Raw genomic sequence first — 27,774 nt, forward strand, 5'->3', positions numbered from 1 at the left:
GTTTGTACAATTTTTCACGGGAAGGAAGGAAGCAGGATATTTGATCGCAGTATCTTATGACCATATTTTGCTTATAGAAATCACACAGTCTGTAGTTGAACATTTGTGACTAGGCTGTTCTAAATTCATGGAAATATTGCTTATAATTTAAAGCCTTCTTACCAAACTTTTGAAAGTAGCGACACAAACGCATCGGAGGCGATGAATAACCGAGATGTGCGATGGAATGAGGGTCAGAATTTGATAGTTTCAAAACTTAAGGTTCATTTATTCGTTATTTCATTAAAGTTTGCTGTTTTGGATGTATACACCTAATCATGAGTAGAATATATATTAATATATATACTGTACATTATATATTATGACATATTTCAATTAACTATTATACATTTTATTACTTTAATTAAAAAAAATATTATTTAATAGATAATTAAATAACTAAATTGAATTAAGAAAATAAGAAGTATGCCATAATAATAATTTAAATAATCTTGTATAATTTTAATTTATAAATGCCTTGTAAAATGCTCCTCCAGCTGTTTATGTCCAGCCAAGATCATCCTGTGCAGGGTGTGGTAGGACATTGATGTCTTGTTGGGGTTCAGCGTCTTGATCAAGCCAACAAAGGTGGGGAACTCCACTACATGCAGTGGTAGCATGTTGTCGACAAACAGGTCTACAATCTTTCTGTCCAACATAGATTGATGGACACCAATGTCAGCAGTTTGGTCAAAGCCTTGCCAATGCTAGGCGGGCATGCTTTCTTTGCACATGGCTGCAACGGCTGGTTACTGGCACTGCTACCAGAAGATTGTCTGTGTTTCCCACGGGAAGAGCTGGATCCTCTCCTCAAAGTGGATGGCATGTGCTAGGTGTTTCCTCTTGACATGCAACTGCAAGTTGTAGAGGCTTGCCACGTGTCCTTTCATGCTGGTCTACTTGGACTCGCACATGACGCACCGCGAGTACAAGATTTTGTCATCTCTTTTATTCCTTTAAGTAAGGACAAAGTAGTCCTCCATGTGGGGTCACGGGTTCTGAGAACTCTGGTTCTCAACCTGAGTAACCTCTGCCTCACCTACAGCTGTTGCAGACTCATCAACAGGCTCTTCATCCTCAGGCTGAACAAAAATGTCTTATATACATGCATGTATATATACATATATATATATATTCATAAATATATATGCATATATATACATATATATATATATATATATATATATATATATATATATCATTATCTTAGTTTAATGTCCGCTTTCCATGCTAGTATGGGTTGGACGATTTGACTGAGGACTGGTGAACCAGATGGCTACACCAGACTCCAATCTGATCTGGCAGAGTTTCTACAGCTGGATGCCCTTCCTAATGCCAACCACTCCAAGAGTGTAGTGGGTGCCTTTACGTGCCACCAGCACGAGGGCCAGTTTGGCGGTACTCGCAATGGCCACGCTCAAATGGTGCTTTTACGTGCCACCTTAACAGGAGTCAGTCCAGCGGCATTGGCAATGACCTCGCTTGAATGTTTTGTTCACATTCCACTGGCACAAGTGCCAATAAGGCGATGCTGGTAACGATCACATTCAAATGGTGCTTTTTACGTGCATAAGGATCGTCGGATTTACCTGCTATACATGAAGATTTATCTGGGATTTGTATTCTACATATATTCGCTGTTATCTACTTGTTGGAAATTTAAACTTATTCCTTTTTACTGAGTGTTTACTTGATATCTGCCAGGATTTTTTAATCCCATTTTATCTTATTTATACATATTCTCGGAGTTGATGGACATAGAGCGGTACGTTAGCCGACTCAAAAAATCTCTAGTGAGACTTTTTACTGATGTACATGAAGAGACCCAGAACGGGTTGAAACATGTGTTGTACCCAATAAATTCTATTATACATTCCATCTCCTATTATATCAATACTGTTACCCCAACCACCACTATGAAGTTCCTGCAGTAAATCTACGGATAACAACAGGGAGTCGAAACTGTGCTGGTGCTTTACTCATCTTCCGTTTATACATTGTTTACAATTTCTCCATTATACATATGTGTATATATATATATATATATATATATATATATATATATATATAGTTTATTTGTAGATCATCAATGCTTATATGATTTGGCTGAGTGTACTCTGTTGAGCTTCTTAATATAAAAGCAGTTGTAGACATATGTCATGTGATTAGGACGTCATTCAAATATTTTGTGATATAAATTGGAATTTTTTTTATAAGTTGGAATTACTTATTGACTTCTGACGTCATAACCTTGTCAATGACTGTTTTAAGAAAAGCCTAACTTATGTTGAACTAATGAAGACTTATTCTGGTCGTGAACTTTGATATATTCCATCCCTTACAAATGCTAGTCTTCATTATATGTCAAAAAAAAAGATAAAACTCACATTTTCAATCATTGTCCATGAAAAGGATGGTAATCCGTTTCCATGCTTGATGAGTAGCTGTGTGGTAAGTAGCTTGCTTACCAACCACATGGTTCCGGGTTCATTCCCACTGCATGGCACCTTGGGCAAGTGTCTTCTACTAGAGCCTCAGGCCGACCAAAGCTTTGTGCGTGGATTTGGTAGATGGAAACTGAAAGAAGCCCATCGTATATATATATATATATATATATATATACATATATATATATATATATATATATATATATATATATATATATATATATATATATATATATATATATATATATATATATATATATATATATATATATATATATATATATATATATATATATATATATATATATATATATATATATATATATACATATATATATATATATATATATATATATATATATATATATATATATATATATATATATATATATATATATATATACATATATAATATATATATATATATATATACATATATATATATATATATACATATATATATATATATATATATATATATATATATATATACATATATATATATATATATATATATATATATATATATATATATATATATATATATATATATATATATATATATATATACATATATATATATATATATATATATATACATATATATATACATATATATATATATATATATATATATATATATATATATATATATATATATATATACATATATATATATATATATATATATATATATATATATATATATATATATATATATATATATATATATATATACATATATATATATATATATATATATATACATATATATATATATATATATATATATACATATATATATATACATATATATATATATATATATATATATATATATATATATATATACATATATATATATACATATATATATATATATATATATATATATATATATACATATATATATATACATATATATATATACATATATATACATATATATATATACATATATATATATATATATATATACATATATATATATACATATATATATATATATATATATATACATATATATATATATATATACATATATATATGCATGTATGTATGTATGTGTGTGTATGTTTGTGTCTGTGTTTGTCCCCCCAACATTGCTTGACAACCGATGCTGGTGTGTTTACGTCCCCGTAACTTAGAGGTCTGGCGAAAGAGACCGATAGAATAAGTACTAGGTTTCCAAAGAATAAATCCTGGGGTCGATTTGCTTGACCAAAGGCGGTGCTCCAGCATGGCTGCAGTCAAATGATTGAAACAAGTAGAAAAAGAAAAAAAAAGATAATACGAGGTTTTAAATATTGTTTTGTAGTAGAGAATGAAGTAAAGGATACACAGATAAGGGAAGGTAACTTATGTAGAAACTTGTAATTTCCTGTGGATTATCCTTTCTTTGTTTGTAAGTATTTGTCAAAACACCTGAGTGTTTTTCATCCAGTACTGTTCAATTGTATTTGGTTTTTACTGATTATGAAGCAATTTCAGCCTGATTTTTACTGATTAATAACCTAATTTGAGCCTAGTTTTCATGATTATAAAATTCTTGTTTCAGTTTATAAAGACAAAAATACCGTGATGCCATACGGAGAGGATTTGTCTGAGTATGAAGACAACGAAGAGATGATGAAAGCATTGAAACCAGGCCACATTTACATGGATACTAAATTATTTGGAGTTTGTTGCTGTGTTATACAAGTTACATTTCAAGCTGCTGGTGTGAAAGAAGCTGCTTATCTCTTTGACAATTTTGTGCCTCTTACTCCAATTATGGTAAGCATTGCTTCATTTATTCGTTTGTTAATATAGAGAGGTGGGCAAAAGTAGGTATGCAGTTGATTAATATGAGTGGAATGTTCTCTTCATATATCAATTTCTTTTTTAGAATGAGCAATGTCGACTAAGGGATCTTCAGAAGATACCTAGTTTATTGCAAGTTCTCTTTTTCTTTCTGGGAATGTTGAGTGAATGTTTGAACCACAAGCATTTAATTTGTTACGTATTCTGTAAACTACTGATCTTGACAGAGCTGGTCTTTGAGATACTTCAGTCCATTTCTGTCCAACCATTTCTGCATTCTCCATTTTCCACTACCACTTGATGACCCTCTTTCATTCAATGTTAGTCAAATTTCCAGCCATAAAGTAAATATCTGAAATTTGGAATAATTATTTTTATTACAGAAAGAATTAGTTAAAAAGAACATAGAATAAAAAAACTCTTATCCTAAAAAGGAAATTGAGATACGTAAAGAACATTTAAGTTATATTAAACATCTGTATACCTACTTTAATGGAGGCATGTGGGTTAATGGTTAGGGTGTTGGACTCATGATTGTAAGATTGTGGTTTCGTTTCCTGGACCAGGCGGTGCATTGTATTCTTGAGCAAAACACTTCATTTCACTTTACTGCAGTCCACTCAGCTGGCAAAAATAAGCAACGCTGCAATGGACTGATGTCCCGTCCAGATGGGGAATATTTATGTCATGGAAACCGTGAAACCAGCCCTAGGAGTCTATAAGACTCGGAAAGGAACTTTACTTATTCCTACTTTTACCCACCTCTGTATTACCAATGGATCTTAGACTTTCAACATAAACTACATTGTTAGCAGATATTATACAATCAACACACAAACCAGTTTTAACATCTGGTAAACAGTAAAGACCCTCATCGGTTATGAATGAGCATGGGATGGCACCTAGAAAGTTACCCTCTGACGCACAAGTCTGGGTCAAGTTATTTATGGAAGACTAGCAGTCACCTCTGCACACCAGCCTCCTCTCTCTACATCACTAATGTTATCCAAAGGAAAGGCAAAGGCTTGGCACCAGTGACGTCACAACTCACTTCTACTGCTTAGAGAATTGAAGCAATGTGAAATAAAGTGTCTTGCTCAAGAACACAACACACAGCCCAGTCTGGGAATCAAATTCATGATTGTGAACCCGACGCACTGACCACACAGTGACAATATGTATTACATTGGTCAAGGTAGCAAGCTGGCAGAATCGTTAGCATATCGGGCAAAATGCTTAGCAGCATTTCGTCTGTTCGTTCATCCTTACGTATTGAGCACTAATTCTGTTGAGGTCGATTTGCCTATCATCATTTTGGGGTTTATAAAATAAGTACCAGTTAAAAACTTGGGTTGGTGTAATCAACTTATTCGCCCCCCCCCCCATTCAAACCTGCTGGCATTGTACCAATATTTGAAAGCAATATATATTACATTGGTAATGTTTAAAGTCAATATAGAATCCATTGTCAATAAACTGGTACTCTGTTTGTTATGGAAGACAATGAGGGTTCCAGCTGGTCTGAAAAAGGAATGCCCTGCTTGTGAAATTAACTTGCAAGTTGCTGAGGATTCCACAGACATGCGTACCCTGAATATAGCTTTCAGAGAGATTCTAAGTAAATCAGAATACAAGAAGGCTAGTCCTTTGAAATACAGGCACTACTCACTTTTGCCAGCCTAGTGGACTGGAGTAACATGAAATAAAGTGTCTTACTCAAGAACGCAGCATGCTGCTGGGAATTGAACTCACAACCTTACAATCATGAGCCAAATAGCCTCACCACTAAGCCACAGGCCTTCACACATTGTCAATATAAACTAAGCATTATTCTATTGGGTTGTCCGGAAAGTTTGTGCCGATTTATAGTAGCTTACCTTTCGACTTATTTTAGATCATGGTTGAGTCCATAAAATAGGATTTGACTACACCTGCATTTAGAGCACAGTTTAAGCTATCTTTTCGTGGAAGAGGGTTTATGTTCCTATAATCTGTGTTAATTCTGTAACCCTTTAAAATGGAAGATAAGAAAGTTCATTTTCGGCACTTGATGCTTTTCTTTTTCCGTAAAGGGAAAAATGCCTCACAAGCAACCAAAGAAATATGCGCAATTTGCGGTGATGTTTCTTTATCCGAAAGAACAATACAGAAGTGGTTAACATGTATTAAGCTATCCATATAGACTATACTGTCACTATAAGCTACACTATCAATACACACACAGAAGTGTGTGTGTATATGTATCTATGTATGTATATATCTCTACGAGGGTATTTTGTTTTTGTGTTTGTCCTGATCATTACTTGACAACCAGTGTTGGTTTGCTTACATCCCTGTTACTTATCGAGGAATTTTATATACTGGATTTTAAAAAATATGCGTGAGAAGACCCGGCAAGCCAAGTAAGATCGTTGCCAGTGCCCCTGGACTGGTTCTTGTGCGGGTGGCACATGAGATGCACCATTTTGAGCGTGGCCGTTGCCAGTACCGCCTGACTGGCTCCTGTAGGATTTTCGAGCGAGATCGTTGCCAGTGCCCCTGGACTGGCTTGTGCGGGTGGCACATAAAAGACACCATTTCGAGCGTGGCCGTTTTCGTGCGGGTGACACGTAAAAGCACCCACTACACTCTCTGAGTGGTTGGCGTTAGGAAGGGCATCCAGCTGTAGAAACTCTGCCAAATCAGACTGGAGCCTGGTGTTGCCATCCGGTTTCACCAGTCCTCAGTCAAATCGTCCAACCCATGCTAGCATGGAAAGCGGACGTTAAACGATGATGATGATGATGATGATGTACTGGGGTCAATTAAAACGACCTTCAAAGCAGTCCTGCAGCATGGCTGCAGTCCAGTGACTGAAACAAGTTTTTAAAAAATATTAAATGTTAATTTAATCTAAATCTTTGTGTGTAAAAGGTAAGGATCAAGGAAGGAGTTTTATCTTATTACATATTAATCTTTTTTTTTTTTTGCAGGCGGCACTGACAGCTGGATCACCTATTTATCGAGGACTTTTATCTGAATTTGATTCTGCTTGGAGACCCTTGTCTTGGTCTTGTGATGATCGTACCAGACAAGAACGTGGATTAGAAGTGAGTTCCACTATATTTATCTCACCCTGTAAAAGAATTTCTGAAGGAAATGCTCAAAAATTCCTCCCTAATTTCAATGTAAAAATCATTCTTAAAGTTAATATTTTAAAACATTTAAACAATGGAGATGAAAAGCTAGGTAAAAATATGTCAGGTGATGCCAATAAAGACAAAAATAAGATATTGTGTCACCCTACACAAGTTGTTTAATACCTCTATTATATTCCAGGAGAAATTCCCTTCATCAAATGTAAAATAGAGCAAACCAGAATGGCCTGTCAATTAAAGCAGTTTTTCTCTGAACTCTTGGATTATTTTCTATCTTATATTTGATAAGGAGAATCTTTCTCACAATATATTAGATGTGTTAAACAAACGATTCAAGATGGTATAATATCTCGCTTTTGTCTTTATTGTAAAAGTAAAGTTCCTTCCCGAGTCATAGATTCACAAGGCCAGCTTCTGATTTCCATAGCATAAATATTCCCCACCTGAATGGGATGCCAGACCATCACAGAATTACTCATTTTTGCCAGTTGAGTGGATTGGAGAAATGCGAAATGAAGTGTTTCTTCCGCCTGATGAGTAGCTAGTTGAATACCCCTGGTTAAGTAATTATTACATCAGAGGATCTGCTAGCTAGGAAGCATATGCAGCCTGAATTTTACTTGCTCCACTCTCTCAATTTGGATATATATATATATATATATATATATATATATATATATATATATATATAGGGACCTCCTAAACGAAACATTTGATGATGATAAAAGAGGAGTTACAGACTTGCAATATAGAAGATAACTGGGAGTTCCTATGAGACAACTTACTGAGGGCCACACACAAAATTTGTGGGTGGTGCAAAGTCCCAATCAGATCTGGGGTGACATGGTGGTGGAACAATGCAGTTGACAGGGCCATTAGAGCAAAGAAACAGGCTTTGCGGGACTGGAAGGGTCATAGCAGAAAGGAGCTATATTAAGCAGCCAGTGGGGAAGCCAGGAAGCAAGTATGATTAGCCAGAGGTGAAGCAAAAAGGAAAAAATATGCCAATGTTCTGCAGCATGAGGATCAGTTGCAAGACAGTGTGCCAGGGAAAATTGTGACGTTGTGGGAGAGAAGTGTGTTCGCGTTGATGATGGTTCACTTGCGGTTAGTGAGTCTGCAAAGAAAGAAGCTTGGAAGTACCATTACAAAAGGCTACTAAATGTAGAGAAATCACAGGAGAATGAGAGTCTGTCTGAGTCAAGAGAGGGACCAGCAATCCGAATAGACAGTAGCATGGTAGACAAAGTTATGAAGGCTATGAAGATGGGAAAAGCCTCTGGCCCATCTGGATCACCGTTGAGATGCTTAAAATATCTGGCAGTGTGGGTTTTGTTGACATTGTGAAAGCATTTGTCAGGGTTCCCTGATCTCGTATCTGGTGGGTAATGCAGAAGCTAGGGATAGACAAGTGGTTGGTGAGAGCTGTACAAGCCATGTACAGGGGGAAAAAAACCTCAGAAAATTCATAAATTTTACCACTGCAGAGTATAAATAACTGAAGAGACTTAGAGTGTTGGCATTTCATTTATTTTATGATTTCCAATTGTTTCAGCAACATGATTGTAAGCAATCAAATAACTTATCAATAGACATGGATGATATGGACAATTTAGTCATACATCCAATCAAGTAGGCAAGATTTTGCATTGGGTCCATTGGAAATGCAGTATGCAAATGTGCCATCCCAACACTAGATAATGCATAGCACAATGTCGGTGCTAAATTGTAAGAAGTCGAGAAAGAAGAATCATGTTAATTGTTTTTAAGGAAAGGTAAAAGGAAACAGAAAATACTTCTTCAGTTGCATTTGTCTGGCAATTCAATGATTGGAATATAAATTAGTCAATTTCCTGGTCGGTGATACAAACTTTATGTTCTGCTGAAGCAATCCACATCTGCACAGCAGGTCGGGTTTAATAAGCAAACACAAATAACTGCTTGTAAGATGTAACCCATAAATTCAGGAAAACCTAGACCATCTCATCTTTTTAGGGGGGGGGGGGAATGTATTGTCTCAAATATCTTTTCCTTATTTAAGATGGTAGAAATCCATTTTAGGAAGATTATTTTGCTATTTCAAGCAGATCTATTGATCTAATAAAGTTTCTGTCGTTAGTACATTGTACTGGTGTTGACCGGTGAAGTCTCAGATGTGAAACTTGGCATGCTAGAAATAACAGGCAAATTTCCATCAAAGCAAGACTTATTGTTCTATAGAAGGAAGGTATACAGCACATATGCTAGGACACAACAACCTCCTAAGCAGACCGAGTGTAGATATGAATAGCATATGGGAACTGGTATTAAGGAAGGATAGGAAAATATTAGATTTATAAATCCTAACAATTCACTCCATAATTGCCCACGGGCATATAGCGTAGTGGTTAAGAGTGCAGGCTACTAACCTCAAGATTCTGAGTTCGATTCCAGGCAGTGACCTGAATAATAATAATAATAATAATAATAATAATAAAAACATCGAAAAATACTTTAGGAATGAGACACCAGGTTTGAAATTTTCCCAAGATGCCTGATGAAGGTTGGAGGGTATATCAGCCGAAACGTTGTGTTAAGATGAGGACAAATATCCATCAAATGTAAATAAGGAAGGTATACATTCTATAATGTAGTCCTAGATAACTGTAATTAGCAATTATGTCATGCTGACATAATCGCTACATTACAGGATGACGTTCCAGCTTTAATGGTCACAACTGGACCATCTTTTGTCTTTGAATGTAACCTTTACTTATGAGGGTTGAGTTGGAGATAAACATCATCATTGTCATCATCATCATCATTATTACCATCATCATCATCGCTGTCATTGTAATTGTGGTTGTCATCAGTGCCCTCATCATTATCTTTGTCGTTGTCCTTCACATTCATATAATGAATTTTTTAATTGTTTTCTAATTTAATTGAAAACCCTTTATTATAGGTGGACTCAGGTGGGTTGGTATTAAACAAGTTTTATAAAAGAATAAATTTCATAAAATTAACTGTTTTTTTTTTTTACTATACTGCCTTCTCTTCCTTTTAGCCTTTGACAGAAGGCAAAGTTTTAGTGGACAAAACTGGCTTTGATTCAATAGGAAGATACATTTCTGTGGACAACCAATTTTATAATGACTATGATTACTGTTATGACCATAGGCAGTATGAATTACTAAAGGCTGAAGGTATTTAGAAATTTTGGAAATCATATAAAAATATTGTTTGATTTTACTTGTTAAGATTACCCCTACAGATTATAGCCAGCACTGATTTTTGTTATGAAGTTTCTCATAAACAACATTGAAATCAAAGATGAAAATTGGGTAATGGGCATATTTCAGGAGTTTTTCCCCTTTCATCTGCACCCATCCAACGCATTAATCATCCATGTAAAATCGTTATATCCAATAACATTACACTGCTATATTTAGTGGCTATTTAAGCATTGACACATGAAATCTTTCGAGCGGGATCGTTGCCAGTGCCCCTGGACTGGCTCTTGTGCGGGTGACACATGAAATCTTTCGAGCGAGTTCGTTGCCAGTGCCCCTGGACTGGCTCTTGTGCGGGCGACACATGAAATGTTTCGAGCGAGTTCGTTGCCAGTGCCCCTGGACTGGCTCATGTGCGGGCGACACATGAAATCTTTCGAGCGGGATCGTTGCCAGTGCCCCTGGACTGGCTCTTGTGCGGGTGACACATGAAATGTTTCGAGCGAGTTTGTTGCTAGTGCCCCTGGACTGGCTCATGTGCGGGCGACACATGAAATCTTTCGAGCGGGATCGTTGCCAGTGCCCCTGGACTGGCTCATGTGCGGGCGACACATGAAATCTTTCGAGCGGGATCGTTGCCAGTGCCCCTGGACTGGCTCTTGTGCGGGTGACACATGAAATGTTTCGAGCGAGTTCGTTGCCAGTGCCCCTGGACTGGCTCATGTGCGGGCGACACATGAAATGTTTCGAGCGAGTTTGTTGCCAGTGCCCCTGGACTGGCTCTTGTGCGGGCGACACATGAAATCTTTCGAGCGGGATCGTTGCCAGTGCCCCTGGACTGGCTCATGTGCGGGCGACACATGATATCTTTCGAGCGAGTTCGTTCCCAGTGCCCCCGGACTGGCTCATGTGCAGGCGACACATGAAATCTTTCGAGCGGGATCGTTGCCAGTGCCCCTGGACTGGCTCATGTGCGGGCGACACATGATATATTTCATGCGAGATCGTTGCCAGTGCCCCTGGACTGGCTCTTGTGCGGGTGACACATGAGGTTTTTTCGAGCGAGATCGCTGCCGGTGCCCCTAGACTGGCTCTTGTGCGGGTGACACATGAAATCTTTCGAGCGGGATCGTTGCCAGTGCCCCTGGACTGGCTCTTGTGCGGGCGACACATGAAATCTTTCGAGCGGGATCGTTGCCAGTGCCCCTGGACTGGCTCTTGTGCGGGCGACACATGAAATCTTTCGAGCGGGATCGTTGCCAGTGCCCCTGGACTGGCTCTTGTGCGGGTGACACATGAAATGTTTCGAGCGAGTTTGTTGCCATTGCCCCTGGACTGGCTCATGTGCGGGCGACACATGAAATCTTTCGAGCGGGATCGTTGCCAGTGCCCCTGGACTGGCTCATGTGCGGGCGACACATGATATCTTTCATGCGAGATCGTTGCCAGTGCCCCTGGACTGGCTCTTGTGCGGGTGACACATGAGGTTTTTTCGAGCGAGATCGCTGCCGGTGCCCCTAGACTGGCTCTTGTGCGGGTGACACATGAAATCTTTCGAGCGGGATCGTTGCCAGTGCCCCTGGACTGGCTCTTGTGCGGGCGACACATGAAATCTTTCGAGCGGGATCGTTGCCAGTGCCCCTGGACTGGCTCTTGTGCGGGCGACACATGAAATCTTTCGAGCGGGATCGTTGCCAGTGCCCCTGGACTGGCTCTTGTGCGGGTGACACATGAAATGTTTCGAGCGAGTTTGTTGCCATTGCCCCTGGACTGGCTCATGTGCGGGCGACACATGAAATCTTTCGAGCGGGATCGTTGCCAGTGCCCCTGGACTGGCTCTTGTGCGGGTGACACATGAAATGTTTCGAGCGAGTTTGTTGCCAGTGCCCCTGGACTGGCTCTTGTGCGGGCGACACATGAAATCTTTCGAGCGGGATCGTTGCCAGTGCCCCTGGACTGGCTCATGTGCGGGCGACACATGAGGTTTTTTTTTCGAGCGAGATCGCTGCCGGTGCCCCTAGACTGGCTCATGTGCGGGCGACACATGAAATCTTTCGAGCGGGATCGTTGCCAGTGCCCCTGGACTGGCTCATGTGCGGGCGACACATGATATCTTTCGAGCGATTTCGTGACCAGTGCCCCCGGACTGGCTCATGTGCAGGCGACACATGAAATCTTTCGAGCGGGATCGTTGCCAGTGCCCCTGGACTGGCTCATGTGCGGGCGACACATGATATCTTTCATGCGAGATCGTTGCCAGTGCCCCTGGACTGGCTCTTGTGCGGGTGACACATGAGGTTTTTTCGAGCGAGATCGCTGCCGGTGCCCCTAGACTGGCTCTTGTGCGGGTGACACATGAAATGTTTCGAGCGGGATCGTTGCCGGTGCCCCTGGACTGGCTCATGTGCGGGTGACACATGAAATCTTTCGAGCGGGATCGTTGCCAGTGCCCATGGACTGGCTCATGTGCGGGTGACACATGAAATGTTTCGAGCGGGATCGTTGCCGGTGCCCCTGGACTGGCTCATGTGCAGGAGACACATGAAATCTTTGGAGCGGGATCGATGCCAGTGCCCCGGGACTGGCTCATGTGCGGGCGACACATGAAATCTTTCGAGCGAGATCGTTGCCGGTGACCCTGGGCTGGCTTGCGGGTGACACATGAGGTTTTTCGAGCGAGGTCATTGCCGGTGCCCCCGGGCTGGCTCGTGTGCAGGCGACACATGGGGTCTTTCGAGCGGGATCGTTTGCCAGTGCCCCCCCCCCCCCGGACTGGCTCATGTGCGGGCGACACATGATATCTTTCGAGCGAGATCGTTGCCGGTGCCCCTGGACTGGCTCTTGTGCGGGTGGCACATAAAAGACACCATTTCGAGCGTGGCCGTTTTCGTGCGGGTGGCACATAAAAGACACCATTTCGAGCGTGGCCGTTTTCGTGCGGGTGACACGTAAAAACACCCACTACACTCTCTGAGTGGTTGGCGTTAGGAAGGGCATCCAGCTGTAGAAACTCTGCCAAATTAGATTGGAGCCTGGTGCTGCCATCCGGTTTCACCAGTCCTCAGTCAAATCGTCCAACCCATGCTAGCATGGAAGGCGGACGTTAAACGATGATGATGATGATGATGATGATGATTGTGGATTGGTTGGGGGCTGATGAGGGATCAAAAACTTATTATATACGCCCATTACCAATTTTTCATCTTCGACCTCATTCTTGTTTACATCAGGCATCTCTGATACAAAATGTCATAACTAAATCAGTGCTGGCTATAATTTCTTTTGAAAATCTATTGAAATAACCTGAACAAGTGATGGAATAGCACTGCCATTAATGCTAATGCATTCAAACAGTGAACCTCATGACCACGCTACAAAACTAATTTAGTTCTCTTAATTAAACAATTTAAAAAATGAACCAGCTCAACAAATAAGTACAAGGGTGGACTGAAAAGATCAAAGGCTGACTATGAAGGAGTATTGCTGGAGGTCTTGCATGCCTTTATTTCAACTCTGCATATTAATAACTGCCTTGTTTCCGTTCAGGAAAACTGACATCTGACTGTTCAAAGAAGACTTCAAACGCAACAACTTTTCTCAAAATTAGATAAAATGTGCATCATGTTATAATCACGTACCTTCAGAATAAGGCTTTAGCCCACATGGGCGTTCATGCTGACATAATTGCTACATGACAGGATGACGTTCCAGCTTTATCAACAATGCAAAAGTGGGCAGCTGAATTTAGGAGAGTCTTGAAGTTGACCTAATGTATGGACATCCTACAACTGCCACCAACAAGGAAAACATTGATCATGTTCACCACATGTTGATGAACAACAGGCGATTGACTATAAATCAAATAGCCCATGTTATTAGCATATCCCTTGAGAGAGTTGAGAATGATCTGAACAACTTGGCACAATGAAGGTTTATGCTCAATGGGTGCCGCACCTTCTGACACCTGATCAAAAGTGCTGTTCGCACGGCAGGAAAATCTGACATTGTTTGAGGCTGATTCACCTAGTCTCCTTGAATGTTTTGTAACCCATGATGAGGTGTAAGATTCATCTAAGACATAGAGACAATCTTTGCAGTGGAAACATCCTTCCTCACCTGCTTGAATGAAAACCAAGGTCATTTCATCTGCAGGAAAGTTGATGGTCTCAGTTATTTGATATCAAAACGCTTTGTGTTTATCGACTATTTTCAGAAGGACCACATTTTCAATGAAGAGTACCATAACAGCTTGCTGAAGCAGTTAACAAACACCCAGAAAAACTAATGAAAGGGTTCTTCTTTCATCAGGACAATGCTCTAGCACACATATCCTTGCTTTCAATGGCTGCTGTGCATGACTATAGCTCTGAATTGGTTGATCGCCCTTCCTATTCTCCTATTTTGGTTCATGAAAAACACGTGGCTAGGAACCAGTATCGCAGTGATAATGTGGTCATATCTGCTGTTGATGACTTTTTTGACCATGGGATGAAAGTATCTGCACCAATGGGATCCGAGCATTGCAATACCAATGGAATAGTTGTATCAAGCGTAAGTGGGGACTACATTGAAAAATAAACCTCATTTGGTTACATTCTATGAGAGTATTTTGGTCAGACTATAAACTTTTCAGCCACTCCTCATATTTATTGCATGAACAACCTCAAAAGTCACTGCACACCACAGACAGACAGACAGACAGACAGACAGACAGACATACATATATATATATATAAATTCTCTGTTGAACGTATACAAGAATGTTACAATTTTATAAATTCAAATTACTGAAATTTATTAAAATATTTGTTGATTAATCAGGTATTGATGAAATAATGGCCAAATATGTCGCGCACCTCCTTCTTAAAGACCCACTCAATTTACGTAAAGAGAAAATTGATCAAGACATTTTCAAAGATTCTGGTCATATTCAGGTAAAATATTTTGGTTCAATATTGTTATTTACAAATAAATTAGTGAGATTTATAAAAAAATAACATGATAATGCACTAATTCCTTCCTTGGTTTCTTGACATTGGCTGGAGACGCAGGAGAACAAGTCATGATATACAATGTTTAGAGAATTTTAGATTTGGCGGAACCCACCCTTTCTAGCTGTAATTACAATGGATTTCTTCCTGACACACAGACAGTTTCGCAAACAGAGAAGAATCTTCCCTAATATTGGTTTCAAATTTTGGCACAAAGCCAACAATTTTAAGTAGGAGGATAGTCGATTACATCAACCCCAGTGTTCAACTGGTACTTATTTAATTGATCCCGAAAAGATGAAAGACAAAGTCAACCTCGGTTGAATTTGAACTCAGAATGTGAAGACAGACGAAAAGCTTAGCACCTACTTTCATTTCTTACCAATATGCCATAAGGGCGGCGAACTGGCAGAATTGTTAACATGTCGGGCGAAATGCTTAGCGATATTTCATCTGCCGTTATATTCTGAGTTCAAATTCCGCTGAGGTTGACTTTGCCTTTCATCCTTTTGGGATCGATTAAATAAATACCAGTTATGCACTGGGGATCGATATAATCGACTTAATCTCTTTGTCTTCCTTTGTTTGCTCCCTCTATGTTAAGCCCCCGGTAGGCAATAAAGATTTTAAAATAATATGCCATAATTACTATATATACTCGGAGATAGGTAGCACATATTTTACCCAAAATTTCAATAAAAATCAGGGGTGTGACCTATCCACTAGACATCACAAAGATTTGAAGTAGACAGCGGTTTATCAGCTCTCCAGAAGAATGTTCGAGTTTCAATCCTGATGAAGTTTAATTACGATATCTAATGAATAAACACTTTTCTTATGTAACGTTTTTTCTGTTCTGTTTGTAATTTTAGATGCTTTTCTTGTCAAGTTGATATTTATTGATTTTTTTTCGTCGAGTTGATTTATCCATTAGAATATTTTCATGAAGTCACTTCTACAAAAATGTTTTAATAATTGTTTGCAAAGTTTTGAAATAAAGGTGAATATTTGATACTATTCAACAAATATTAGTTATATTTACATTAAAAAGGGTCAAGTAACTCCCCAGATTATAGTGTGATCTATCTGTGAGATAACCGCAAATACCTACTTCAGCAACCCCAAACTAAGGGCACAACCTATCCCTAGTGCAATCTATCCATGAGTATATATGGTAAAAAGAAACTGTAGAATTGTTAGAATGCCGGACAATATACTTAGCGGCATTTGTTCCGACTCTCTACGTTCTGAGTTCAAATATCAGCAAGGTTAAATTTGCCTTTCGTTCTTTCAGTGTCTTTGAAATAAGCACCAGTTATACATTGAGGTCAGTGCAATTGACTTACACTCTCTCCTAAAATTGCTGACCTTGTGCCAAAATTTGAAACCATTTTCATTGCTTCAATGAAGGCATGGCTGTGTGGTAAGAAGCTTGCTTCCCAAACACATGGTTCTATGTACAGTTCCACTGTGTGGCACCTTGGGTAAATGTCTTCTACTATAGCCTCGGGCCAGCCAAAGTCTTGTGAGTGGATTTGGTAGACAGATGGTGTAAGAAACTTGACACATATATCTGTGTGTGTGTGTGTGTGTGTGCGTGCATGCACATGTCTTTGCGTCTGTGTTTGTCCCACGCCACTGCATGACGACCAGTGTTGGTGTGTTTATGCGCTGGTCACCCAGGAGAAGTGACCGATAGAATAAGTCACCAGACTTAAAAAATAAGTCCTAGGGTCAATTCATTCGACAAAAATTCTTCGACCCAGTGCCCCAGTATGGCCGCAATCTAATGACTGAAACAACTGAAAAATAAGAGATAAAAGATAAACATAAAGAATCTTTAGAATTCAGTTAAACATCAAAATTTATTAACAAAATGTGTTAGAGTTGTAACATTGATAATATTTTAATATGATATTAATATGATTTAAATATAATATTGCTAGCATACCAAGCGGAATACTTAGCGGCATTTCGTCCATCCTTATGTTCTGAGTTCAAATTCCACCAAGGTCTTGAGTACTGGTGTTAATATAATTGACTTAACTCCTCCTCTGAAATTCTTGAACTTGTGCTAAAATTTGAAGCTGATATTAAATGACTAAACTCTCTTTATCGAAGCATACCAAACAATCAAGCCCCATAACGTCTGCAATAGATAATTCTGGGCATTTCAGTTACTGTGATCTTGAATGCAATAATGTTGTTTAAATATAAAGCATTCGTAGAACATGTTGCAGCCTTTAATCTTATTTTGTTGTCATAAGAATGTATTTTTTGAAACATGAAGACTTATTAAGAAATAGGATCATAGGGTTAATGGTTACAATATTTCAATACATCATCATCATTATCACCATCATTGTTTCACGTCCGTTTTTCATGCTTGCATGGGTTGGAAGGTTTGACTGAGGTCTGGAAAGCCAGTGGCTGCACCAGGCTCCAATCTTATCTGGCAATGTTTCTACAGCTGGATACCCTTCCTAACGTCAACCATTCTGAGAGTGCAGTGGGTGCTTTTTACATGCCACTGGCACAGGAGCCAGCCAGGAGGCACTGGCATCGTCCACATTCGGATGGTACGTTTTATATGCCACCAGCATAGGAGCCAGTCAGGTGGCCCTGGCATCGATCACGTTCAGATAGTGCTTTTTACATGCCACTGGCATAGGAGCCAGTCAGGGGGCACTGGCATTGGCCATGTTCAGATGGTGCATTTTACATGCTGTCGGCACAGGAGCCAGTCAGGCGAACCTGGCATTGACCACGTTTGGATGGTGCTTTTCATGTGTCACTGGAATGGGAGTCAGTTAGGGGGCACTAGCTACAGCTACGATTTTGGTTTTACTTGACTCAACAGATTTTCTCAAGCATATTATATCACCCGACGCTTCAAGGGGACTTCTAAATGGCATCGGCCATGGCTGTGATCTCATTTTAGTTACCCGGTCTTCTCAATTACAGCATATCTCCAAAGGTCATGGTCTCCTGTCATTGTCTCTGTGAAGCCCAACGTTCAATGGTCATGCTTCACCACCTCATCCCATGTCTTCTTGGGTCTACCTCTTCCACAGATTCCCTCAACTGCTAGGGTGTGACGTCTCTCTGCACACATTTGATGCTTCTTATGTCAAACTTTTCTCTCATGGTGCTTACACTCTGTCGTGTATGCACACTGATATTATACATCCAGCGGATGATGCTAGCTTCATTTCTTTCAAGCCTACGCATGTCCTCAGCAGTCATGGCCCATGTTTCACTGCCATGTAGCATGGCAGTTCACACACATACATCATACAGTCTACCTTTCATCATGAGCAAGAGACCCTTAGTTGCCAGTAGAGATAGGAGCTCTCTGAACTTTGTTCAGCCTATTCTTATTCTAGCCGCTACACTCTCAGAGCAACCACCCCCACTACAGACTTGGTTGCCTAGGTAGCGGAAGCTATCAACTACTTCTAGATTTTTCCCCTGGCATGTGATTGAATCTGTTTTCTGTACATCTTCAGTGTTTATTGCTCCTGTGCATTTGCCACATACAAAAACTATCTTCCTGGCTAACTTTGCTTTGATATTGCGGCACCTTTTATGTGTCCATAACTTACAACGGGTACATCATAGGGAGTTTCTATCAACACCTTTTCTACAGATTGAGCAGGCTTTCTCCAAGTCAACAAAAGCCAAGTACAGAGGTTTATCTTTGGCTAGATATTTCTCATGCAGCTGTCTTACCAGAAATATAGCATCAGTGGTGTTTCTGCCTGGCACAAAACCAAACTGCATCTCATCTAGGCTAAGTCTCGGGGGCGTAAACACAGCAACATCGATTGTCAAGGGATGTTGGGGGGACAAACACAGACACACAAACATATACACACATACATATATATACATATATATATATATATACATATATATATATATATACGACAAGCTTCTTTCCGTTTCCATCTACCAAATCCACTCACAATGCTTTGGTCAGCCCAAGGCTATAGTAGAAGACACTTGCCTAAGGTGCCATGCAGTGGGACTGAACCCAGAACCATGTGATTGGGAAGCAAGCTACTTATCACACAGCCACTCCTACGCCTACAATGCAAAACAATATCTGATATCTTCTACTTGTTTCAGTCATTTGACTGCGGCCATGCTGGGGCACCACCTTGAAGGATTTTTAGTAGAACAAATGGACTCTAGTACTTATTATTTCTTTTAAAGCCTGGTATTTATACTTTTGGGCTCTTTTGTCAAGTGCCGCTAAGTTACGGGGATGTAAACACACCAACACTGGTTGACAAGCAATGGTGGAGGAAGACAAAGACACACACATACATTTATATACATATAAACTGTATACATACATATACATATGTATATATATATATATATATATATATATATATATATATATATATATATATATATATGTATATATATATTCACCTGAATCTCTCTCTCTCTCTCTCTCTCTCTCTCTCTCTCTATATATATATATATATATATATATATATATATATATATATATTCTTTTATTTGTTTGTCCTTTAACTGCAGCCATGCCGGAGCACCGCCTTTAGTCAAACAAGTCGACTCCAGGACTTATTCTTTCTAAGCCTAGTACTTATTCTATCGATCTTTTTTGCTGAACTGCTAAGTTGCAGTGATGTAAACTCAGCAACATGGATTGTCAAGTGATGGTGGGGGGACAAACACCGACAAACAAACAAACATATATATACGCCGGGTTTCTTTTAGCTTCCATCTAACAAATCCACTCACAAGGCTTTGGTCTGCCCAAGGCTATAGTAGAAGGCACTTGCCCAAGCTTCCACACAGTGGGACTGAACCCGGAACTATGTGGTTGGTAAGCAAGCCACTTACCACACAGCCACTCCTGCACCTATATATATATACACACATACATACAATGGGCTACTTTCAGTTTCCTTCTACCATATCCACTCACAATGCTTTGGTTGGCCCGTGGCTATAGTAGAAGACACTTGCTCAAGGTACCACTCAGTAGGTCTAAACCTGGAACAATGTATTTGGGATGCAAATTTCTTACCACACAACCACTCTTGTGACTATATATAAACATTAAAGCTAGTAACATTAGATAACAAGTGTTTATTACAGTCTTCAAAGGTCTCCTCAGTTTGGGATGTGTTACTTAAAATATTGTTATTTCTTTAAATTTACTTTACTTAATTAAATTGTAATGTATGTTCTATATTCATGACCAGGGCTGTTACACATTTCCTTTTAGGCTATCTTTAATAGTAATGGACACAGCTTAAAATTGAAACTCCCTGATGAGAAATCTGGATGGAAAGTGGAATTCAGAACAATGGAGGTAACATTTTATTAGGAACTGTTTTTGTATTAGATATTTTGTATCAGATATAGTTTCAGTTCCTGTATAAGAAAGGTTGCTGAAAATTCCTGATTTTGGGTAAAAAGAAGATACAGGAGGATCAATTAATTATGATTTGATTCAACATATTCTCCTCTCAGATTCATATACTTATTGCAGCAGTCCTTCAGTTTTTCTAAGCCCTGTAAAAGAACTTGCAAGGTTGGGCCTCCAACCAAGCCTTTTGCAGTACCCTTAAAAACAAGAACTTCTCAGCGCCCCCTCATAGTTTCAACAAAATTGGGCTGATAATACATCTTGGGCCTCCACTGCATATCTTCATCCCCGGTTGTCTTGAGCTGGTCTTGCTACTGGATTGAAGTTGAAGGTGGTCATAGACGAGAAAATGAGGCTGACAATGCACAATTCTTTTTCAACAAAATCACCATGCAAGTCATTGATCCTCCATAAGGATGACTAGGCAGTCCTTGTCACTCCAATGGACGAACATAGTTTAGGAGTAATCATGTGGATGGTGAGTTTGCTCTTCAACCATATGGCTTTGAGTTCAATCCTCCTTAAAGATACCTGGAGAAAGTGTCTTCCAATAGTTTGGTGTTGTCCAATACTTTCAGGGTAGAATTTGGTGTACACTTTCAATGGTATCAGTCACTGGACTCTGGTCAAGCTGGAGCAACTAACTGTACATTGGAATTCCTCCAATAACGATAAACAGGGCCTTAAGTTGAATTCAGATGGCTATGTAAAGCTGCTGGGGACTGGTCAAACCTTGGCTGAAGGGGATTATTACTAGAAGCCCATATGTGTGGCTGCAGGATTCGATTCCTTACCGTACCAGCTCAGAGTCAGAAGTGGTTCCTGGAGAATTTCTAAAACTTCATCAGCTCCAATTTTTGTCCCCCTATTTCCCCAGATTGTAATCCTATGTGTGGGGCTCAATTGAAGAAGACACTAACCATTCTGCTTGTAAAGCAAGGCCGAACTGGAAGCCAACATGAGGAAGATGGCCAAAGAATGCATGCACTGCGTTCCAGAGCCATCTTGAGGCCATGTTGGAAACTGAGGGTGACTGCCTTCAGTAAATTTTTATCTCCCAGCCATAATCTAGTTGATTTTTTTTTATTTCTGAAAATGCTTTTATTTTTGGATGGGATATTGTGGCTTCTTTTCCTTTTATGCAAACTGTCAAGTTTAGCCTGAACACCCAATAAATTTCAACAATGTTTTTTTTATGTATTTCCAGGATCAGTTGACTGACTTTGAAAATGCTGCGCTTATTGTATTCCTTATTCTTCTTAACCGAGCTATAGTTACTCTCAAGCTAAACCTTTTGATCCCAATAACAAAGGTAAATATTGATTTCTTATATTAAAATGTTTATTTCTATATAATAAGCATTGAACTTTTTTATCTGTAAGATAAATATAAGCTGAGATTTGAGTGGTCAGTTCTTTGCTGGTGTCATCAATCATTTGTTGAACCCCATTCATATTAGTTGGCTTTACATTACGATACAGTGATTTCTACCACAAATTTGATTGGTCAGTTGTTTGCCAACGTCATCAGCCTCTTATAAAATCTTGTTCACCTCTTTACCTTTCTACACAGTATTTTGGGTTGGATTGCTAGGGAATGACTTGATGCTAAGATCTCAAATCGTTTGTGGGGCAAGAACAATCACAAACATAAACACACGCACACGTATACATAAGAGTGCTTCTTAGTTAATTTGCCAAGATCTATTTGATCTCCCTTTGTATTATATATATGTATATAGTGCACTGTTCAGTGATGGTGAGATTAACAAAAATAGTGCTCCATCTATCAATATCTATATTTTATGTGATGAAAGCATGCCAGAAGAGTTTTTTTAATATATCTGGTGTCTCAGCGCAATCTTCAGGCACTACTCACATGGCATAACAAACTAAAATTAAGATGATAGGATGAGAAAAAAGTGAGAAAAGGCAAGAAAGAAGTAGATATAAAAAATGGTGAGTTGAAAAACTGGAAAAAGGCAAAGGAAGAGAAACTAAAGTTATTTCTCCTTTGACTAAGGCTGAAAAGATAGTGGCTTTGAGCTTGTGGTACAGCTGCTCAATTCAGAGAGGGTGGTACTTTCCGTTTCATCAACAAAAGCTTAACCATATGATTACAACAACTGAAAATTTTGGATTTACAATTCAACAGTGTGTTAAAGTTCTTAGATCTGAAAAGGATCTAAGTTCTTTCAGCTATGCATATCTTAACACACTGTTTAACTGTAGATCTGAAATTTTCAGCAGTTATAAGCATATAGCTAAGTTCCTGATGAAATATTATTAGGGACTGTACACAATTTTGTTTTTCCAGACGGGTCAGTGTCCTATTTTTGATAGACAAGGCATTCTTTAATCTTATTGATACCAATTTTCTTTTTGTGGCAATTCTTTGTTCTATGATACAAACCTTGTGATTTTAAGATATTTTCATTTCAATATATAAAATACTCTGTCTATGTGTGTTTCCTCAATGCACTCTTAAATCTCTGGAGGGAACTTCTTTCATTGAAAATTCTCAATAACAAATTAACTGTTTCATCAAAACAAATCTCATCTGGTTTCTTCAGAAGAATATAGTTACAATATTTTTCATGTTCGGGAGGGGATAACCTTCTTCTCACCATTCCAATTTCTACATTCTTCTTTGAATATTTCTTCATGTCTTCTAAAATATGCAGAAAAAGTAGTACCTTCTTCTGGGTTATAAATAACTTCTCCAATTGAATTTGCTATGTTGTCTGATGAGAACAAACCTGAAGTGTTTTTAGACTTCTTTAACATTACTTCCAGTAACTATTGGGATTGTTGTTGTAACTGCTGTTTTTGCAAGTTAAAAACATTCCCAACAATTCAACTTCTCTGGTTGACATTAACACCCCCACCCCCAATAGGGGCCTTAACTCCTACATTTTTCAGCTCCAAGAGCTCCATTCTTCATGAGCAAAATCCTTTTTACAGGGTCCATAACACTAGAATTTTTGAATATGCGCATAAATATCAGATATATAAAGATGAGAATATGTGTCTGTGTGAATCCATAAAACTCGAGAACTACACAACCAATTTCATTTGAAATTAACACATGCCTTCACTCATCTGGGAAGGCCTTGAAATCAATGTTACCAACTGGGGACTATATGTGTCGCAGTGATAATAAAAAGACTGAAAGGAGGTCTGCAGCGAAATAATTTTACTCAACACTTTGCAAGTGAATCAGTGGAGGCAAAGATGCGTCTCATTTACTTGACAATTTATGCACCACATTGCAGAAATCACAATGTAAGTATATCTGAAAGGGTAGTCTTACACTGTTGTACCGTTGAATTACAAATAATGCTCATCTGTTATGTTCGGGTGACCCTATAGGTTCCAATAGTACAACTGTATTCGTCTTTGCTTAGGAAAAATGAATAAATTGTGGGTGTGAAGTCCCCATGAAGGGATCTTTGTAACTTCTAAGAAGAAATTTTAGAAATATTACTTTATTTGTGTGTAATATGTATGGTGAAAATTTCTTCAACATGAAAAATATATGAATTTTCATGGCGGTTATGGCCGCTTTGCATAGAATATAATTTCCAAATTTCATAAAGATCCGTTCAGTACTTTTGACGTAGTTTTGGATAAAAAAACAAATGACTAATGTGTGCGTTTGTGTGTATGTGTGTGTGTGTCAGTGTATATATGTATAGATATCTGTATGTATGTATATATGTGTATATATGTGTACATATTACATGTACATCTATATATATACATCTACACATATGTATACATATACATGTATGCATATAGATCTATATCTCTATATATATCTATACATATACATGTACATATACATCTATATGTATACATGTATACATATACATCTCTCTCTCTCTCTCTGAAACCATTAAAGTGAATGTATCTGTCATTACAGTATCGAAATGTGATTGTTTCAGTTAGTGGAATAGTTTCATTTTTAAAGTGAAAGTATTTGACATGAGTGTTTTTGTTTCACTTTTGACACGTAATACTTAAATAGTGGAGGAGATATTATGTTGCCGTGTGCACAAACTATGCAAGAAGTTAAACATTTTTTTTGACTAAAACACAACCGGGACTCTAAGTAAGGCATGTGTAAAATTTGAATGTAATTGGTTGTGTAGTTCTCGAGTTTTAGGGAAACACACAGACAGACAGACGGACAGACTGACAGACGGACAGAATGACAGACGGACAGACAGACAGACATTCTTATTTATATCATCATCATCATCATCATCGTTTAATGTCCGCTTTCCATGCTAGCATAGGTTGGACGATTTGACTGAGGACTGGTGAAACCGGATGGCAACACCAGGCTCCAATCTAATTTGGCAGAGTTTCTACAGCTGGATGCCCTTCCTAACGCCAACCACTCAGAGAGTGTAGTGGGTGCTTTTACGTGTCACCCGCACGAAGGCCAGTCAGGCGGTACTGGCAACGGCCACGCTCGAAATGGTGTCTTTTATGTGCCACCCGCACAAAAGCCAGTCCAGGGGCACTGGCAACGATCTCGCTCGAAAACCCTACGAAGGCCAGTCAGGAGGCACTGGCAGCGGTCATGCTCAAAATGGTGCATCTTATGTGCCACCCGCACAAGAGCCAGTCCAGGGGCACTGGCTACGATCTCACTTGGCTTGCCGGGTCTTCTCACGCACAGCACATATATATCGTCGTCGTTGTTTAACGTCCGCTTTCCATGCTAGCATGGGTTGGACGATTTGACTGAGGACTGGTGAAACCAGATGGCTACACCAGGCTCCAATCTGATTTGGCAGTGTTTCCACATCTGAATGCCCTTCCTAACGCCAACCACTCAGAGAGTGTAGTGGGTGCTTTTACGTGTCACCCGCACGAAGGCCAGTCAGGCGGTATTGGCAATGGCCATGCTCATCTCGCTCGAGAAACCTCATGTGTCACCCACACAAGAGCCAGTCCAGGGGCACCAGCAACGATCTCGATCGAAAATCCTACAACAACCCCACACAAGAGCCAGTTCAGGGCGCCGGCAACGATCTCGCTCGAAGAAATTTCATGTGTCACCAGCACAAGAGCCAGTCCAGGGGCACTAGCAACAATCTCGCTCGAAAAACCTCATGTGTCGCCCGCACAGGAGCCTTCCCAGGGGCACCGGCAACGATCTCGCTCGAAAGATTTCATGTGTCGCCCGCACATGAGCCAGTCTGGGGGCACTGGCATCGATCCCGCTTGATACATTTCATGTGTCTCCCGCACATGAGCCAGTCCGGGGGCACTGGCAACGATCCCGCTCGAAACATTTCATGTGTCACCCGCACAAGACATATATATACATATATATATATATATATATATATATATATATATATATATATATATATATATATATATACACGTATATATATATATATATATATATATATATATACACGTATATATATATATATATATATATATATATATACACGTATATATATATATATATATATATATATATACACGTATATATATATTTCTTATTCTTTTGTTTCAGTCATTTTACTCTTTGTAAGCCTGGTACTTATCTAATGGTTTCTTTTGCCAAACCGTTAAGTTACAGGGATGTAAACACAGCAACATCGGTTGTCATGCGATGGTGGAGGGGCAAACACACATACACATACAAATATATACATATATATTTATATTTAGATTCAGGTGAATATGGTACTTAAGTTGAGGCACCAGAATTTAGTACGGCATTATCCATACAATTTCAAAATAAGGTGATTAAATTCAAAATAAGCAACAAGGATATCCGGAGGTAATGCATATCCTTGTTGCTTATTTTGATTATACACACACACACACACACACACACACATATATGTAAATATATATATGTATATATATATATATGTAAATATATATATGTATATATATATATATGTAAATATATATATGTATATATATATATATGTAAATATATATATGTATATATATATATATGTAAATATATATATGTATATATATATATATAGATATGTAAATATATATATACATGTATATATATATATATATATATATATATATATATATATATATATAATATATATATATATATATATATATATATATATATATATATATATAAACAATATATGAGTATATGCATATATATGTACGTGTATGTATATACGTTCATCTACATGTACATATAGATACATAACCGGGTACATGACGTGGCAAAAGAACATGGACAAAATGGTAAACTAGGTGCAACAAACAAGCAGGCCACATAGAAACATCCCCTTCATCAGCTGCCACCATTAAAACTCCGGCGTTTCGAAGAATTAAGGCAGTACGCATCGTTAAAATGGTTCTTCCCACGAACACAAATTAAATTGTTTTCGTGGAGGGTAGTGGCAGACAGGAAAACGAAACGGTGAAATATACAGCAAAAAGGCTGTACAGCCAGACTCGAAGTGTGTATGTATTGAACGCTGTGAAGCACGTACAGGAGGGGCAAAGAAGTACGTGCGAGCTTGGTGATTCCAAGAACGAAAAGAAATAGCAGCCGGACACACGTGACCAATGCTGTGTGAGGAGAAAGAGTAGCAGAGGGAAAAGGAGGGGAGGAAGTAGAATAAAAGTGAGCAACGAGAGGTAGAGAGAGAGGGAGAGAGATAGTAGTAGTGATGGTGAGAGGCGAAGGACGAGTAACAAGAGATAGAGAGAGAGAGAG

The 27,774-nt window shown here is 38.7% G+C and overlaps 1 protein-coding gene across 1 annotated transcript in view; it reads left to right on the plus strand.

Annotated features, from left to right (window-relative positions):
• The window catches only part of LOC106882435 (glutamate--cysteine ligase catalytic subunit), a 57,424-nt gene that overhangs the window by 17,198 nt on the left and 12,452 nt on the right, over nt 1-27,774 (plus strand). Inside the window, exons 7-12 of the mRNA XM_089346344.1 lie at nt 4,045-4,262; nt 7,262-7,378; nt 10,473-10,611; nt 15,460-15,572; nt 20,899-20,985; nt 22,250-22,354. Coding sequence (XP_089202470.1) covers nt 4,045-4,262; nt 7,262-7,378; nt 10,473-10,611; nt 15,460-15,572; nt 20,899-20,985; nt 22,250-22,354 — 779 coding nt within the window. The remainder of the gene's footprint in view (nt 1-4,044; nt 4,263-7,261; nt 7,379-10,472; nt 10,612-15,459; nt 15,573-20,898; nt 20,986-22,249; nt 22,355-27,774) is intronic.

Source organism: Octopus bimaculoides, chromosome 30 (assembly GCF_046866305.1).
Source record: "Octopus bimaculoides isolate indiv1 chromosome 30, ASM4686630v1, whole genome shotgun sequence".
Classification (NCBI taxonomy): domain Eukaryota; kingdom Metazoa; phylum Mollusca; class Cephalopoda; order Octopoda; family Octopodidae; genus Octopus; species Octopus bimaculoides.